This window comes from Vicugna pacos, chromosome 13 (assembly GCF_048564905.1).
Source record: "Vicugna pacos chromosome 13, VicPac4, whole genome shotgun sequence".
Lineage (NCBI taxonomy): Eukaryota > Metazoa > Chordata > Mammalia > Artiodactyla > Camelidae > Vicugna > Vicugna pacos.
Window position 1 is genome coordinate 49,985,687 of NC_132999.1, and position 18,635 is coordinate 50,004,321.

Genomic DNA, 18,635 nt, shown 5'->3' on the forward strand with positions numbered 1-18,635 from the left:
TAATCCATTTCCCCTTTTCTACTAGATTATTTCCATCAGTATACAGACATGCTGTAATATATCCCATCTTAGAACAAAAAACAAAAACAAAAGTTTGATACAACCACCCTCTCCTAGCCACCAGTCCAATTCTGTATGTCTTTTTACAGCAGAATTCTAAATTCATAACTATCATATTTAAAGGAAAATAAAGTGATGTTGAGAAATTAGAACCCTCATACATGGCTGGTGAGAATGTAAAATGGTGAAGCCACTGTGGAAAACAGTTTTATAAGCCCACAAAAAGTTAAATATAGTGCTATCAAATGACCCAGCAATTCCACTCCAGCAGTGTACCCAAGAGAACTGAAGACATTTGTTCACACAAAAACTTGTATGTGGATGTTCATAGCAGCATTACTCATAATAGCCAAAAAATAGAAACCCCCAAATGTCCATCAACTATACACCACATATACATACATACAATAGTGTATACATACAATGGAATATTCTTTAGCCGTGAAAAGGAATGAATGAATTATGGATGCATGCTGCAAGTTTGAACTTTGAAAACATGCTAAGTGAAAGAAGCCAAACACAAAAGACCACAAGTTGTATGATACCTTTTAGATGAGATGTCCATTATAGGCAAATACATAGAGACAGAAAGTAGATCAGTGGTTGCAAGGGACTGGGGAATGAAGGGAAGAAGGCATGATTGCCAATAGGGGGTTTCTTTCTGAGGGGATGAAAAAGTTCTGGAATTAGTGGTGATGGTTGCACAACCTTGTGAGTACACTAAAAACCACTGGATAGCACACTTTAAAAGGATAAATGTCTTGGTATGTACCTTATATCTCAATTTCAAAACTCCTCTAATTTGCCTAAACTTACTATCTTGGCACTCTTTTCTCATTTTTTTTCTTGAGCTTACTCCAGTCTGGCTTTCGTTCCCAGTAACCCATGGAAACTGCTATTGGCAATGTCAACTATGCTCTGTTGTTTCCTAAACTTTTAATCAAAATCCTTTCAGCAGAATGTGAGGGAAAAAAAGTTTAAAATTCCTTTAGTAAATGAATTTGTCCTCATGACAAGGATTCTGATAGTTGTAGAAAGGAAGCTAAAGGTGTTCATTAAGGGCAGTGTTTCATTGTTGTAACAGTGCATACGAAGGTGTGAGATTATGCATTTTTGTAGTCTAGCTATTTTAGGTGTCTGGGTTTTGTTTTGTTTTGTTTTAGGGGGAGGTAATTAGGTTCATTTATTTACTTATTTATTTTAATGGAGGTCCTGGGGATTGAGCCCAGGACTTCATGTATACTAAGCATACACTCTACCACTAAGCTATACCCTCCTCCCTCATTTTTCTTTATTTTTGCCATTATAGCTTTTGGGTGGGAATGGGAGGTAATTCGGTTTTATTTATTTATTTACTTATTGGTTTATTTACTTATTATTATTAATGTAATATAATCAATATATTTATTTACTTATTATTAATAGAGGTACTAGAGATTGAACCCAGGACCTCATGCATGCTAGGCATGTGATCTACCACTGAACTATACCCTCCCACCTTAGGTGTCTGCTTAAGGAGAGCATATTTTAAGGCTAAAAACCTTTTGAACCCTATTCTCCAAATCCTGCAAGTGTTTTCTTCCTTCCAATACAATTAAGTAAAGCTATTTACCATCTCAGTGTATACAGTCACCTTTTGAAAGGTATATTCAGTATTTCTGACAAACTAGGACCCTGCTGCTTGACAAGCTGATGTTCACACTTATGGTTTCCCATAATCTGCCCCAACTCTACATCTCCAGCTTTATCTTCCAAAATTCCCCACCACAAACTCTGCTCTACTGAAGCTGGTTTGTTTTCTGTCCCCAAATTATGAAATGGGCAATCCTATTTCCAAGATTTTGCTAAGAACTTTGTTCCTGTCTCAAATATTCCTTTCTTTTCCCTCTGCCTGGTCTTCAAGATTTATTTGAGATTCTATTTCATTTGCTTATTTAGTAAATGTCACCTGAATGGCTACCATATGCGATGCACAGTCTGGAATACTGGGGTACAGTGAAAACAAGCCTGTCCTTATGTAGCTTATATTCTAGCAGGAAAATGACACATTACACAATTAAATAAAACTTTATTACAATTGTGATAAATGCCAAAACTATGAGGCACCAGAAAACAGGATAACCTATGGTAGGGGAAATAAACTGGTCTAGAGGATCAGAAAGACTTTCTCTCATTCATTGTTGCTACAACCTTTTTGTAAAGCAATACGGCAATGTATTAAATCACACAGAACCTTTAACTCAGAAAGTCTACTTTTGAGAGTTTATCATATAACAATAAAAGTACCAGGACTTAAATGGCATGTGACTTTGGCTCCTAGCAAAGCTGCAAGCAAGCATTGTAAGATATAGTGTCCCACCAAGCCAAGCTGCCCAGTCAAACCACCAATCCACAAGGTGGATTGAGAAAAGCAAATGAAGGTAATCCAGTCTGTCATAAAGTACTGTTCAAGTGGGTGGACTCATGAAGTGCATAGAACATTCCAGAGAAAGCAGATTTACGTCCAATTGCATAATACAAAGCATCCAGCACATGAAAGCTTGCTATAAAATCCCAATGGAAGTCTCCCAGTAAAAACTTACCCATTAATGGGGTTTAATGAAATGGTAGTTGAACATGGGGGCAATGGCCAGTCCTATTCCAAGCACATTTGTCTTATTGGCCGGACTGGCTGATATGACTGTTCTTTGCCTATGGAAGGCAAATTGCTGTATAAGATCCTGTTTTATTGGTAAAACATCCAGTTGCACTACATTGTACCTCAAAGTAAAGGTCACCTGTTAGGTTAAGGATAGAATAGTTCACCTTTACATAGGGCAGGACAAGCTCTGAGTCTCCTGAGATAGTATCTGTGATTGGTTGTTGAGCCAAAGCTGCAAAAATTGAGTATAGTCAAGTAAAGGCTGTGAAAGGATTTGGAGCAGAACACAGAGCAGATTACATGACATACAACCTTTGAAAAGGAAGTCTCTTACAGTACCAATAGTGTAGCCTTGTGCATTGTTTCTTCTATTCTGAACCTGTTGACATTCTCGTCATTACATTGCCTCTGACTGTGCCTATACTGACGTCAAATTCCTTGTGCTGGTTATGTAACATAATCCACAGATGTACAGTCACTTATGGTTACTCTGATGTTCAGGTGACTATAGCCAAGACACCTCGTCTGATTGAGGAGCAGCACTCCAGCAAGCAAAGGTGTGCACTGAAGCGTTATACTGCTGTGCAGAGTAGAGCAATCCTCAGATGAGAAATACAGGTGACCATTAGGCATGGACACAAATGTCACATTCTTAGTTAAGGAGAGGTGCTGATCAGTCCTTATATTGTAATAACCAGTAATTGCACCTTTGCGGGTTATTGGGAGTGATATTGGCAGGTGCACATCTGGATCTGTGTGCTGTTTGCTCACTTTTCCTGGCTTCTGAATAGACACCCAAAAGCCAAATAACATGGTACAGGAGACTTCCTAACACTTCTCAATCGTGGCTGCAATGGGGAAATGGTCGTCAGCTTCCAAGGTAACGTTGCAGATAACATCCTCATGTGATAAGTCTTTATGGCAGGAAACAGATGTGTTGATACATCGAGGGGTGCCTCCTGAATAGCACTGCAAGCCTGGTGTTTCCATGCAGGAGCTACCAACCCAAGAAGCAGTCATCAGGAGGAGCAGTAGGAATAATAGCCTAGTTACAGTGAGGCTCAGTAATTGCAGGCAGTGGAGGGGCAAGCCCACATGGGGTGGTGTTTGAACCAATGGCAGGAGTTCCTTAGGACATCCTGGGAGACAGGAATGTCACATCAGATTGGAGTTTATTGATCTTTGTGTTAATTGACTTGAATGCTGCAATGGTTGACTGCAGCTAATGATTCTACAGTAGCTCTAACAACAGAGCTGTCTCATCTCTGATCTAAGATCAGTGAATATGCCTTCCTCTGTGTTAGAATTACTCAGAGCTCCTCTTTCCTCTTTTCAGCTCTCACCCTCTAGATGAGCTCCATGGTCACAAGCTCCTCTTACCCTGTCTTTCTGAGAGCTAAGCTTACCCTCTGAGCTCCCACCTAAGGTACTTCGGAGGTAACTCCCTGAGTGGTGCTGTGGTCTTCGTTGCAATCAGCTGCTCCAGGTTATATCCTGGACATGGCTCTGTTGACCTTGAAGCCACATATTAGGAGCCAGCAGAGGAGCCCTGCAACTCCTCGGACATTTTTAGAATCTGACTTTGGTTCCAAGGCATAGTTTTTAGTGGTGGAAAAATGGGATACCACATGAATGTCCATGAATAAACAATAAAGGATAAAAGATTAATTTCTGGTCCTTCTAGACTATGAAATATTATACAGCTGATAAACAAATTATATCTATATGTTTTATCTTCAAGGATATTGATTATAAAAGCAAGTTTCAAATCAGTATGTTTAAAATGAGCCCATATGCCTAAAAAATACCATAGGCTTATATATTTGAAAGAGTTTGAAAATAACATTAGTTATTTCTAAATTATGGGGAAGAAGAATGGGGACCTCTTTTAGAGGATTCTATACCTCTAGGGAATGGATAATTAGCTTTTATTTTATATATCTTCAGATTCCTCACTACTTACAAAATTAGCTGTTATTGGGTGGGAGTATAGGTCAGGGGTATAGCACATGCTTAGCATGCACGAGGTCCTGGGTTCAATCCCCAGTACCTCTGTTAAAAAAATTAGATTAAAAAAATTCATTAAAAAAAAGAAGGTAAAAAGACAAAATTAGCTGTTACTAAAATTAATGAAAAATTGTAATTTTGGTAGGGGAAAGGACTACTAAATTTTTCTTAATCTATCCAACAGCATCTAATCCAATAAACATTCTGTAAATATTTGTGGAAGATGGAGGGAGTAGAAACACATTTAAATATATTTTGTAGAGATGAAAAGATCACCGTTAAACCATTAATGGTGTGATGAAGCATTGCAGAACCTCTAAATGAACAATGGGAGGGAGGAGGAGAGATACTTAATGAAGCTGGCAAAAAAAAAAAAATGGGAACAGTGAAAGCAAGGTAAAATAAGTAACAGACACCAATGGAAGAGATAAGATCAACATTGCAGTTACTCCAATAAATGTAAATGGGTTGAATTTACCTATCAAATAAAAAAAATCTTTCATATTGGGTGTAAAAACTCAGCTAGATGTTGTGTACCTTTTAAAACACACAAAACAAAGTGAACATTTAACAAAAAGGATCCTATTCACAATCCACAAATACGATCAAAATATTTCAGAATACACCAAGCAAGACAAGTGCAAGATGTGTCTGGAAAAAAAGCTGTAAAATTCTAGTGAATATATTAGTTTTCTACTGCTTCAGTAACAGATAATCACAAACTTAGAGGCTTAAATCAACCCCAGTTTATTTTCCAGTTCTGTAGGTGAGATGTCTCACTGGGCTAAAGTCAGGGTGTCAGCAGGGCTGGTTCTTTTTGGAGGACTAAGCTAAGGGAGAATCCCCACACCTTGCTCATTCAGATGTTGGTGGAACTCAGTTCTATGGGGTTGTAGGGCTGTTTCCTTGGTGCTGTCAGCTGGGAGCCATCCTTAGTTCCTCGAGGCCTCTCTGGAGTCCTTGTAGATAAGATACCCCACAACACTTCAGAAGCAGCAGTAGGATGGGGAATCCTCCTCTGATTAGATTGGGCCCACCCTATATAATACAGGATAACTGATTTTGTATCTCCCTCCAGAGAAAGTGGCTTTTGTAAATCTTCTTGACTTGCAAAGAAGCCCTATAGGGAGGCAGACTCTCCTTAAGAAGTGTTTAGTTCATCCAACCAAAAGTTATTTCAAGGCAATTTTCATGCTTTATTAACAACAGTAAGTATGTTTGAAATGTATCCTACTTATAAATCTCTGGAAATAATAGTCACCAGTATTTAGTCCCTAACACTAAGCACACTGGAATAGACATCTCAGACATCATTCTGAACCCCTAGATTAAAGGTCAGTTATGGGTGTCTTTGTATTCTGTCTCCACTTTTCTTACTTTTCCTAGCCAAAACACGGGAGTGAAAAAACCCCTCTAAGATACTGCGCTGACAGACATCCTGTGACGTCCGGAGAGGGGCGCTGTGCGGCGGCCTAGTGTGGCCGCGGTCGCCCTCTCCCGCAGTAGGAGATATGGGTCAGCAGGAGGTGGCCAGGAAGGGTCCAGCAAGGCACAGCCTGAGCCTGCAGCTTCCCAAAGGGTGGACACAATGACCCAGTCACCATCGGCCGGGCAGTACTACAGTCCGCTGTTACCCGCGCTGGGCCGCCTCACCCTCACTTAGTTCCAGCGGAGAAAACCAAACAACCACAGGAATATACCCGGATGGAGCGGTATCATCCTCCCCCTTCCGTCCCTAAACCCGGTCTGAGGTGCGCATGCACATCCTGGAGGCCATTGGGCGAGGCGAAGGGTGGGTCGCCTGGTGAGAGAAGAGCGGCGGTTGGACGAGAGGGGAGCTACGTCCATGCGTTAACGTCTCTGCGCATGCGCCGGGCGTCAGCTTCTGGTACTTTCGACGCGTTTTCGAACGCTCGGCTCGGATCGCGTCCGGACGTCGGAGGTGGAGGTATATAGGTTTTGGTTTTTGGGAGTGGCAGCGAAAGGCCTCTCTTCGTCTTCAGCTTCAGAAGGAAGGCGTCCGTTGGGCCTTTCTTTCCGTGTTGAGTGAGGCGTCTACGGCCTGTGGTGGGTTTTCTGGTGATGGGTTGGGTCCCGCAGGCACCTCATCCCGTGCGTGGCCGGGGCAGTGCGTGCCCTGTGGGACGGGGACGATGGCGGCGCTTCAGGGCTGGCAGGTGGCGTCGCCATTGCCCGGAGGCCGGGAGGCTCGTTTCCTTCTGAGCCCCCGGCCAGCCAGCGCGACTCACTTCCGGGGCTTCATTTTTTTCCCCTCCCCTCTCGTTTGTTTTTTAGAAACAAGTTTCCTGGAAGAGATCCTCGGAGAAAAGGAAGCTTGGAAGCTGTCGGCCGAGATGTCTAGCTACGTGAACGACCTGTGGCCGGGCTCGCCGCGCAAGGTGTCCCCCTCGTCGTCGCGGTCGGGCCCGTCCAGCCGCCTGTCCTCGGCGTCGGGGAGCCGCTCTCCCCAGAGCTCTCGATCTCCGTCCCGGTCCAGCATCTCGAGCCGCTCGTGGTCCAGGAGCCGCAGCCCGCCCCGGCGGAGGAGCAGGTCGAGGTCCCGCTCCCGGAGGCGCTACCAGAGGAGGTACCGGCGCTATTCCCGATCCTACTCGCGGAGCCGCTCGCGGTCCCGCAGCCGCCGGTACCCGGAGAGGCGCTACGGCTCCCCCAGGAGGTCCTGCCGGTCCCGCAGCCGCTCCCGCTCCCGGGGCCGCTCCTATTACCGGAGGGCCTACGCTATCGCGCGCAGCCGCCGGTACTACGGCTTCGGCCGCACCTTCTACTCCGAGGAGCGCAGAAGCTGGAGGGGGCGATCCCGGACCAGGTCGCGGAGCCCAACCCCCTTTCGCCTAAGTGAAAAAGGTGAGTCCGTCTCAGAGAGAGGCTTTTGGAGGAAAGAGGAAGGACGTCTGTAGATTAATGGTTAAAACTACGCTACAGTTGGCACCCAGTTTTAAGATGGGCGCCATTCTTTCCTCTTGGGACTGAGTCAAGTGTGTGTGTTACATATAAATGACTCAGGGTGGAGGGAAGTTCTTGGTGGAGTCTTCAAAATGTTAGTGATTTCTTTACCCATTGTAAGCTTTCAATTGTAGATTACTTATGGATGCTTATTTTCCTCAGCAAAAGAGGTAGAGTTCTGTTTCCATGAATAGTTATATCTTATATATGAAATCGTTTATTTTCAGTTTTCAAAAACTTTATTATGAAAAAAATCTATGCAAAAGTAAAACTAGTGCGGTGGACACCTATAAACTCAGCCAGATGTTCTACAGTTGCTAAAAGTGTCACAGGAAATGTTATTTAAACTTCCGTATATTGCTGGGTTAAAAAAGCAGAAACTTGTTTTGTGATTTAAGTCTTTTGGGGAACTACTACAGAATTAATGAACATTCTTATGTTTTGTAGATCGAATGGAGCTGTTAGAAATAGCAAAAGCCAATGCAGCAAAAACATTAGGAACTGCCAACTTTGACTTGCCAGCTAGTCTCAGAACTGTTCCTGTATCTAAAGAAACAAACCGTGGAACGGCTGTACTGAATAACCGGGCAAAGTCTGAGGTAAGTATTCTAGGTTTATCCAAACAAAATCTTCAGAAAACTACTGCCAGAAAGATCTGATTAGCCATTTTTATTTGATTTGCCCTAGACTGCTGCTTGGAAAGGCTAGCTAAATAAAATTTGTTAAAATGAAAATAACAGATTTGACAATACTGGACAGAATCTCCCCCCATGAAAATGGGAGACAGATGAACTTTATTTTCAGTTGGCACAGTACTAATTTACTTTCATAATTGTAGCTAGTATTTTGGTGATTTCTGTGCAGTTATCAAGTTGTTTTAGCTAGTTCTTACAGAGTATTTATATGTAGCTTTCATTTGCAGCATTATGTTCCCACAAATTCTGTATTCAACATACAGTATAGTTTATCTGCTTTATTTCTGTCTTATAGAAATCATGAATGTGGTCTCCAGACATTGATGAAGAAAATCTGTTGGTAATTGATACATGGGCAAAAGCATCAGAGGTTTAACTAATTTGAACTTTATGTTGACACACTGAAAGCTTAGTTTTTTGTTGATAGATCCATGTGCATGCTAGAATTTGGGACAGGTACTATTTGAATAAGGTACTAAAGACAATTTTTAAACAAAAGTGTACTTCTAGTGGTGGGGCATCTGATACAGGTGTCCCTTTCATAATATATGCAATATATTCCAGATGTTTTGAGAGATTACAGAAGAAGAGGCCTGCTTCACTTGCAGATAAGTTTATTACAATTCTCCGGAAATTCTGCAGTATAAAATTGATAGCTTTAAACGTTTAAGGTAGTTAGGAATTGATAGGCAAACCCACATCTGGGTCTGAACGAGAGGAGATAATCCATCTTTCCTATCTTAACCGAGCCTAAGTATTAGTGATAGACAAATAAGATCTTAGTTGAGTTGCTTTTTCAGATGATCAGGTTCCCAACTGGATTGACAAATGCCTTAGTTCTTTGAAACTAGGTATTTTCTGGTACAACTACTTTCAAAGTTATTTGAATTTGCATCAGGAGATACAATACTGCTTTATGGGGAAGAGTGTTTTAAGCCTATCATTCAAGCACCTTTGTTATGGGGAAAACTCAACAGAGTACCATGTTTATTTTAGGCTGTTAATTATTTGGTTAGATCTCTCCAACTAAATTTATAATACATTTTTGGGCTGCTTTTTATACAGTACTGTAAACCAAGGGTATGGCTTTTTAAAATATATATTTTTTCTTACCTGTCTAGCTGTCGGAAAAGTTAACAGAAGATGAAACTAAAAATCCCAATGGAAAGTCTTCTCAGCAAAAAAGCATAGCTTTTAGCTCTAATGTAAGTATATCTAAGTATTAACCACTCAAAAATTGGACATAGAACATATTTCTGTCATGTGAGCTTTTATTTTTGTTGACTTACAGTTTTTGTCTTTATGATGATAATTTGAGGCCTACTAAGCTACTTAAATAAATTTTTTAGTATCTTTTTGTGTGGCTCTTAGAAGTGACTGATATAATTCCGTCTAATATCCACATTATCAGTTTGAATATTTTGCCTTACTTTTAAATATTCCTCTTAAAACTTTCCAATTGCTGAAATATTTAAGTTATCTTAAATAGAATTATTTAATGTATCTTGTAAAAGCACATATTTTATGTATAATATATATGTTTGGGAAGCTGACTTAAGAATTTGTTCTCTTTACAGAATTCTGTAGCAAAGCCAATGCTTCAGAAGTCAGCTAAAGCTACTGCTGAAGAGACCTCTTCAGGGTCCCCAAAGATAGATAAGAAGAAAAGTCCATATGGACTGTGGATACCTGTCTGAAAAAAAGAAAACCAATGGCTAAGGTTACCTGAAATGCACTTTATTGCAAATGTGTGTTTCTAGCATTATTCCATTCCTGTGCACCATTTAGTGGTAATTGTTGCAATGACAAATGATGACACAAGATGATGTAAATACTTAATATTTAAATATTAACATTTTAGATTTCTCTTGCAGACAGGAGATAGGACAAATGGACCAGAGGTTACGCACAGGTGGGATCCTTGTAAATATACTTGTAAATATTTTATATAGTATGGATTGGTTATATAGAAGTGAAATTTTTAAGATAAACACAGTAATTGAACTCTTTATCTTGTATATATTTTAATAAAATGTGTTTTTATTATTTTAGTCTCAGTTAATTGTGTATATTTTACATAATGGGTCTTTAATGGGAAGAATAAGGCTGTATCTCTAAAAGCCTTGCTAAATCAGTTAGTTCCACATCCACAGACTGAGCATGGGGGACCTTACACTCTCACTGACCTTAACCTGGGAATTTGTGAGAAATGCTGAATCTCAAGTCTCTCCCCCTCCCCCCAACCTCAATTAGAAACTAAATCATAACAATATTCTCCATTGATGTAGATTCTTATTAAAATTTGGGAATCCTGCCATACTGTTGTGCTGGAAGAATTGAGCTTAAGGGCAGGAAACTTAGGCTGAAACAGAATACCTCAATGAGCTATAAAATCTGAGGTTTTAGTTGCATTTTTTCATAATGCTTTAATAAGTATTCTAAATACTAAATTCATTAATTTGAAATTCTTTAATGCTGCTGTAGCTGGGAAGAACCTTAGCTAAAGCACATGAAAATTTAAAAATGAATGTTATCTTAACTGAAAGATCTAGACAGTTGGTTTAAATAATAGCTAATTAGAGACTTGTAGTAGTATTTGCCTATTAATATATACTAGTGGATACCAATATTAGAAAGATTTAAGCCACTTAGATTGTTTCTGCAAGTGTTACTTGACTTAAAAGATCAATGTTTTGAGTTAAACGAAGGAGCCAGCTTAATGAATTTATTGTGCATATGTGCTAGGCTTTAGCAGTAAAACATCTTGCTAGAAGGAAAAAAAATCCTGGTAGACCAAAAACATGCATGAGGTTTTATTTTAGTTAAAGTTGGGGGAGGGCGCTTACTATTGATTGTTTTTCTTTCCTACTCTCTTGACTCTTGCCACAATCTTGAGCAGATTAAGAACAGAAATTTAGAAAACAATAAAGTAGGCTTCTAATAGGCAAGGATAACAAATTAGAGGATAGGATGAGCATATTAGAGGCAAAACAACAAATAAGACAGATACCCAGAAATTAGATGAATAGATGGGCAGGCTTAAATCCTAATTCTTGAGTAGAAGTAGACTTTAAAAAAGATGGTAAAGGTCCTCAAGTGGGATGTACTATAGTATAAAAGATGTGTACTGTCCAGTATTTCACCTGCATTTTCCATTAAGACAGCCATTAGCTACGTGTGGCTGTTGACCACTTGAGAAGTGGTTAGTAAGAGTGATGAACTGAGCTTTAAGTAACCACTTACTGGGAAGTACAGATAATAGGTTTTTGTCATAGAGCAGCTCTATCCAATACAATTTTCTTAAATTTGACCCTGTGGAAAAATGTACAAAGACTTGGATATATATTATACACTCCTGGATGTGTAATTCCTATCTCTGTCACTTACATAGCCTTGGTCACATTTTCATCCCTCAATCCAGTGGCACTTGATTTGAACAAGGGGAATTTCCTAGGAGAAAAAGTTGCTATTCTGGGTAAAATGTCTTTCTCAACTAGGATAATTCTTGGGGGTGGGTAACATGATTTGAAAGGTAACAAAGTTTACAAAGCAGATGCATTTTATTCTAAGGAGACCTGAGAATATTGGTAGACTGATATGGTTACAGCAGAGTCCAAGAGGACATCAGCATTTGTAACTTTTAAAAAAGCAGACACCCTCATTAGTATCATTTTTAAAACTTAAAAAAAAAAACAGGAAAAAAAACCGTGAACACCCTTGTTAGTATCATTTGTTGGTATCTTTAGCAAAGTTGCAGAACTCAAGGATTTCCTTATAAGGGGGACTTGGAATGAACTGACAATGCTAGGATCATTTTCACGCTCACTTAGCTGGTAACAGAAAAGCACTTCCTTTGATTGTGACCTGTGTTCAAATGCAGCCCTTAACAGCTAAGGGGACAAGTCATGTAACCTCTTCAAACCTTTTCCTTTAAGAGGTTTAGCTAGTTGCTGTGGCTGTGTGCCATTTCTGAGATTCACTCCTACAGTGATTTTTTCCTTTGGTTTGAGACTTACCTATATTCCTTTCATTTCTTTTTTGGCTCATTTTCTCTTTACTACCTAGTCTCCTGAAAAGAATGCTTTTTTTCATAATTACCCTATGGAGTCCTATCAGTCCTTGTTTAACTTGACCTTGTTGTTTGTGCCTGGCCTGGACTATTGGGTTCAGTCTCTCCTAGGCTTTGTAACACAGATTAACTGTGGATGTTCCCAGATGGGCTGTCATGTAAGTGGCATGCAGTTGCCCAGGTGTGATACCATGTCATATAATCTGTGGACAATTACAGCAAGCTGGTGGTGACAGTGGGAAATTACACCAAGAGACTAAATTAATTGTTGTCCAATAGAAGAGCCACATTGAAAAAGGTAAAAAGAGGTGAATTTAAGTTACCCCAGTATATTTAAAAATATCATTTCAACATTTAAGAAAGTGGGTTTTTTGTGGGGTTTTTTTTTTTCGGTAGGTGGTGTGATTCAGTGTATTTTACACTTAAAGCACAACTCAAGTTTGCCTTAGCAACATTTCAAGTGATCACTAGGCATATGAGGTGAGTGGCTACCATTTTGGAAATCACAGCCCTAGGTAGTAGGTTCAGGTCTGTAATACTTTGCTTTTCTTCTAGAGAAGCCATGCTTACTGAACTAATGCACCACAGCATGCTGTCCTTTAGTTTTCTTTGCTGAAGCATTTATTAAGCTTACTTAGTAAAATGAAACGTTTCTACGAGTGCTCCCTTTTCACTATTTCTTTTGTGGAGTCCTTTCTCAATTTTTTCTGTCATTCATGCAGAGATTTACATGCCTTTCTTTGATCTCTCCCATTGTCTACAGGGGCTCTTTGTCCTTTGCCCACTGTTGGGATTCTGTCCTTGGCCTTTCTCTACAAGCTATTTTGACAATTTCCTTCACTCTGCCTTTTAACTACCATCTGCTAACTGAAAATTATCAATTTTCTAAGCTCCAGTTTCCAATGCTTGCCTCAGCTCTACAAAATGAATCTTTCCTATACTGAGCTTATTACAGTATTGCCTGTTTGAATTTGTGGCTTTTACCATCCACCCAGTCACCATCAGAGTAGTCTTCAAATTATACTGACATCTGCTTATTTGGTTGTCTGTGGGGAGTGCTTTTCTACTCTGGAGAAATCCTATTTGTCATTTAAACCCAGGCAGTGATGTCTATGAAACCTACCCTTAGTAATTTTTCCCTCCTCTCCTTTTCCCTTAGTACAAAGGTATTAAATGTTTCTTCGAAAATACTGGGGAACAAAAAACTATGGCAGATTATTCCTAGGATAAGATTAGGCAGTATGGTTATTTGTATCAAATTATTTTAAAAAATAAGTAAAATTATATCGCCTCTGTTCCCATTCCCCAGGGGTAATCACTCACTATAAATAGTATGATATACCTCCTGGATTTTTTCTATGCCTGTACAAACCTCCCTATATATAGTTGAGTGCATCTTTTCATGTTAGTATAGATCTGTCTTGTATAATTATATGAATGTACCATAGTGTTAAAATTTACCTATTCGCAGTACATTGAACATGCCTTTATTAATAGCACTAATATTACCATCTTTATAAGCCCATCATTAGCTAAATCAGAACTTCCTACTCATGTGCCCAACCTACTTACTGACCTCAATCCTAGTCATTTTTATTCACATAACATGGCACAACTAATCTCCTTCACTTTCATGTAATACTCCTGACTACCAGTTTTCTATCCTCTATTTCCCATAACTACTACTAAGACCACATGTCCTAATAATATTTTTACCAAATGTTTTAACTTACTTTCTTCCAAGGGATATTTGCTTTTTGAAGGCTGGCATATTTATAAAATGCCTTTGGAAAATCAGTCTCCTACCCTCCCTATGTTTGCCCCATAAATGCACCTGGGCCATGGGGTAGAACATGGGACAAGTGAGCACCTGTTAGTTGTGACCATATCCTGGGGAGAGGGGCTAGGGTGAACTTCCGGTAGCCACTGTCATCGCCTTCCTTTCACTACCTACCACAGCTTACAAGAATAATTACTACCAGTTTAGCATCCCATCTCTGAAGCTCCCAAGTTCAACTCTAGGTCAAGTCAAATATATGACAAACTTCAGCATGATGATGACTTGTCTTTGTATCTAAGAGTTTTAAGCCTAGCAGAGTGCACATCTTAAGCACACACTTTAAACAAAGAAATACAAGACAAATTTTTCTTCAAAAAGTGAATAATAAATATATAAGTATGAAAATACACAGACATTCGTAGAACACTTTACAAGTTATAAAAGGAATGAGTCCTAGTTTACTGGTACAATTTGGCAGTCAAAACAGTTCCTAAAGGAGATTAGACAGCTGTTCCTCTTTCCAAATTCTGTTTAATTTCAGCTGTATATTTCCCATAGAATCTTTCTGCCTTCTTGTTGAATTTGGCATTCCTTTCATTAAGGTAGTCAATATCTGCATCATCATTATAGGGACGTCTCCGGCTATATTTGTCGCATTTTTCAATTCTGTAATGTAAACAAATATACAAAATTCAAAGCTGCTTTTTTGTTCTTAATAGTTAAGACTGATAACAATACCTTTAGAAAAGCATCCTACAATGAAATATGTTCAATGAGCATTCCTGAATTTAATTTTATAAGTTAACAGTACCATCAGATGGTCTGGTCTGCAGTTTGGGAAATTACCCAAGTTCATATTGAAATATAAGGGCAGTGATACATTATACTATGTTGAGAGCATTTTTATACATACTCTGTAGGTTCTGCCTAATAATTACCCCTTCAAACACAAACAGATGTTGGAATGGGACCATTCCTCAAAGCAATAACTCAAGATGTTCCTTAATTTCTACCCACTTGCTACACTTTAAGACCATAACATTAATTTTGTTATTAAACATGAAACTAGTACTGAAACTTTAGGTTGGACTTGTAATACTTACTGCTTTTCCAAGTCTGTGACCATCCTATCAATTTCCTCTGTGGAACGCACATGTGGTCTATGAAGAAGACTGTTAGATGTTGGGTAGAACTACTCTCCACTGAAAAAGAGGCAAGTGGTGAGTAAACAAAAGAAAAAAAATCTTCAGAACTGGACACTGTTTAGTGGTCAGAAATGGAAACTTTGGGATCATATTTGATTTCAAAGAAACAATTCAGATTTGAAAAAAGATATTTAAGAAATACCTACTCCAAAGCCCAAATGAGTCAGCCTAGGACCACAGGTGAGTGGACTTACCTAACCCAGTTCATACAGAAGGAGGGAGGGCTTGAATAACATGCTGTGCTCAGCACAATTTACAGCTCTCTCCACTATACTATATGATCACTTTTAAAATAGTGTTGATCTTTAGCAAATGACCTGTCTTACATAATTAGGTAAGGAGTGCAGTTTACATGGTTTACTGTACGTGATAAAGTTAGAAAGTATTACAGTGTCCTTTACCTGTGGAAGGAGTTAGAACAACAGTAATCATGATAATAAACAGGTAAAACATAACACAGTGCTTACTATGTGCTAAGCACTGATGAAGTTTACTGTATGAATTCATTTACTCTTCATCATAACCCTATAAGGTAAGCACTATTATTCCCTGTATACACACGAGGAAACAGAACAATTGTGTGACACAGCTAGTAAGTGGTGGAGCCAGGACCCAAGGCCAGGAATCAAAGCTCCAGATCAGCTCTCTTAAATTCAAGGCCTTCCACTAACATATAAAATGTATACTTTTAAATCACATCAACTTACTGTTTTTCTGTCTTTCATATGTTTCCATGTCAGGATTGATCTGCTTGGTTAACCTATGATACTGGCGTTAACTGGGCAGCAGCATAATCTAAAAAACTGAGAACCCAGATTGTTTTCAGTGTTGGGGCATTATTAGACTTGTTAAGTGGGCCATTAACAGGTCCATCCAATAAAGTAAAGGTTAGTTTTACCTGAAAAACCCAGATCTGGTTTTTCTGCCTTTTTCTTCTCCCATCTTTCTGCATCTTCTGCACTGATCTCCAGCAATTTCACTTTCTCAGTCTTCCCACCTTGCTGCACATTCCTAAAAAGAGGGAAAAGAACATTAGCTTTACTGCCTTATATAATTTCTTGAGTTCTTTCCACTCAAAGGCCTAAAGACTGCCATCAAGACAGTAAGTTGACCAATTTTCAAAGAAAATTGTGGCATTTGCTATTATCTGTAAGAAGTAATACATCTGTAACAATGACATCAAAAATACCTGTGTGGGACACATTAGGTGTCCATCAAAATCCTTTCTCCCCTCCTTCCTGGGCTCATGGCTGCCCATTTCTCAACCTCCCTCACAGATGGATCAGGACAGATAACTTGGGCTGCTCAACCGGGAACTGACACATGAGAGACTCATGAGTTTTACCGTTTAGTACTGTTGAAACTTTTGTTACTGTAGCTTTTTACCCTAAAATCCATTGTTTATGTGGCTCTAATGATGTGCCAGGCACTGTTGTAAATGTTTTACATACTTTTTTCTCACAACTCTCTAAGGTACAGATCAAGGAAACCAGAGCCAGAATGCTTAATGCTGAACTACCATGCCATATACTGCCTCACGGAACACAATATAATATCTGATCCACAGCTTGTGAAGAAGGCAGAAGTGTACTTACTTTTTTCTTTCCTTCCATTCCAAACGAGCTTTTTTAGCTTCCCAGTTTGCAGGTAGTTTAAGTCTTATTTTCCTTCACAACTTCCTAGTGATTTAATTTTTGAGCTTCATTCTACCACCAGGACACATAAAGTTTATCAGCAGAAGTATGGAAACAAATCCAAACATGTTATCTGTCTTCTTCTATGGTAGACCATCCAAAATAGACTTATGGGTCTTATCCTGGAAGGAAGGGAGCTACACTGTGTGTGTGTGCTGGGGATATTTCATGTAGGGGGACGAGATGAGGTAAATATTCATACCCATACCTCAAAGTATTCTTTCACTGCCTTTGAGGAACCACGTGGTAAAGATGGAAAGAGCAATAATTTGGGAGTAAGGAGGCCTGAGAAATATATTGATTTGACTATTCCTTGGCTGTGTGATGTAAGCAAGTCTCTTAGGATTGGACTGAAACAGGGTTTCCTGAAGTATGAGTTCTACTGTACAGAGGTACTCGAGGGGATTTTAGATACTACTGAATACTCTGAGTCACGTACTGAAAAAGTGATTACATTTTCATTCCTCTTTTAATTCAGATTGGGTTGAAGACAAAGTTTCAGCAACTAACAGTTTAACACCTCAAAAATACCTATCTTAACACCTTGTTTAATCTCCCTTTAAAAACAGAGGGTAGGAGGCACCACCAGAATGCATCAGAATGCAAATCCTGACTGTGAAACTACAGACAAAATAACCTGTTTTTTTTTCAACCCAACAAAACAAACTCCCAGCCTCCCACACCCACGCCACTCCTGCTAACCCAAAACAAGCCCACAAAACAAAACAAAACAAAAAAACCTCAAAAAACAAAAAACAACCCCCCCAAAAATGGAAAGAGAACCTACAGATTAAAAAGAGACTAAAATTAAAAATTCCCATTTGAAATAGTAATATTAAATAAATTTAAATAGTAATTTAAAGAACACTGAACAAGTGGACAGGTGGTCACACTTACAAACCATGAAGGTGGTATGAGAAGGACTCCAAACTAATTCCCCTATTGTCTATGAAGTTCAGAAAGTTTCAGGTCACAGAACTGGTGGCAGAGTCAGGCCAAGAACCCAATTTTTCCTGATTTCTAGCTGTTTTTTCCTCTACATATTAAGTATTTTAATATCTCTTTAACCACAATACCATCAGCATGCTCCCCAAATAATTCCTTAAAATCAAATATCTTGTCAGTGTTCACATTTTCCTGATGGTCTCATAAGTGTTATTTTTACAGTTTTTTTGAATTGGAATTGAGACAAGTCCCATACATTGTGATTAATCAGTATGTATGTACATCTCCAAAGGTTTATTTAATCTACAGTTTCCTTCTCCATCATCTTTATCCATTGCTCTTTTGGGGAGTGCGAAAATGACTGGGTTGAATGTCCTATTGTTTCCTAAAGTGGCTTTTGCTAGTTGCCTCCCTATAATGTCTTATAACATATTCCTTTGATCTCCTGTATTTCCTATAAATCGGTCATTAGATCTAGTGGCTTCATCCAATTCAGGTTAGATTTTGGGGAAGTCTAATTATACGAAGCTAGTGTTACATCTAACAGGAGATACATAATCTCCAGATTTTCTCCT

General features: G+C 39.1%; 1 protein-coding gene and 1 long non-coding RNA gene across 6 annotated transcripts; one reads left to right on the forward strand and one right to left on the reverse strand.

The window, feature by feature from the left end:
- Positions 1 to 5,439: 5,439 nt before the first annotated feature.
- On the reverse strand, positions 5,440 to 6,514 carry LOC140700759 (uncharacterized). The gene is made up of 2 exons (XR_012079395.1): positions 6,362 to 6,514; positions 5,440 to 5,746 (listed from the first exon to the last, which is right to left on the reverse strand). It is a non-coding gene; the product is annotated as an uncharacterized lncRNA (long non-coding RNA).
- Positions 6,307 to 10,413, forward strand: RSRP1 (arginine and serine rich protein 1). 5 transcript variants are annotated; one of them, XR_012079394.1, is made up of 6 exons: positions 6,307 to 6,656; positions 7,004 to 7,573; positions 8,120 to 8,271; positions 8,663 to 8,707; positions 9,489 to 9,572; positions 9,945 to 10,076. XR_012079394.1 is itself a non-coding variant. In XM_072975091.1 (5 exons), the coding sequence occupies exons 1-5, from the start codon at positions 6,413 to 6,415 to the stop codon at positions 10,062 to 10,064; spliced, it is 1,170 nt and encodes a 389-aa protein (XP_072831192.1). In that variant the 5' UTR covers positions 6,312 to 6,412; the 3' UTR covers positions 10,065 to 10,413. The 5 variants fall into 5 exon arrangements, 2 of the variants coding, with proteins under 2 accessions (XP_072831192.1, XP_006196853.1); XR_012079392.1 differs by having other exon boundaries at positions 8,120 to 8,707; XR_012079393.1 differs by having other exon boundaries at positions 8,663 to 9,572.
- Positions 10,414 to 18,635: the final 8,222 nt, after the last annotated feature.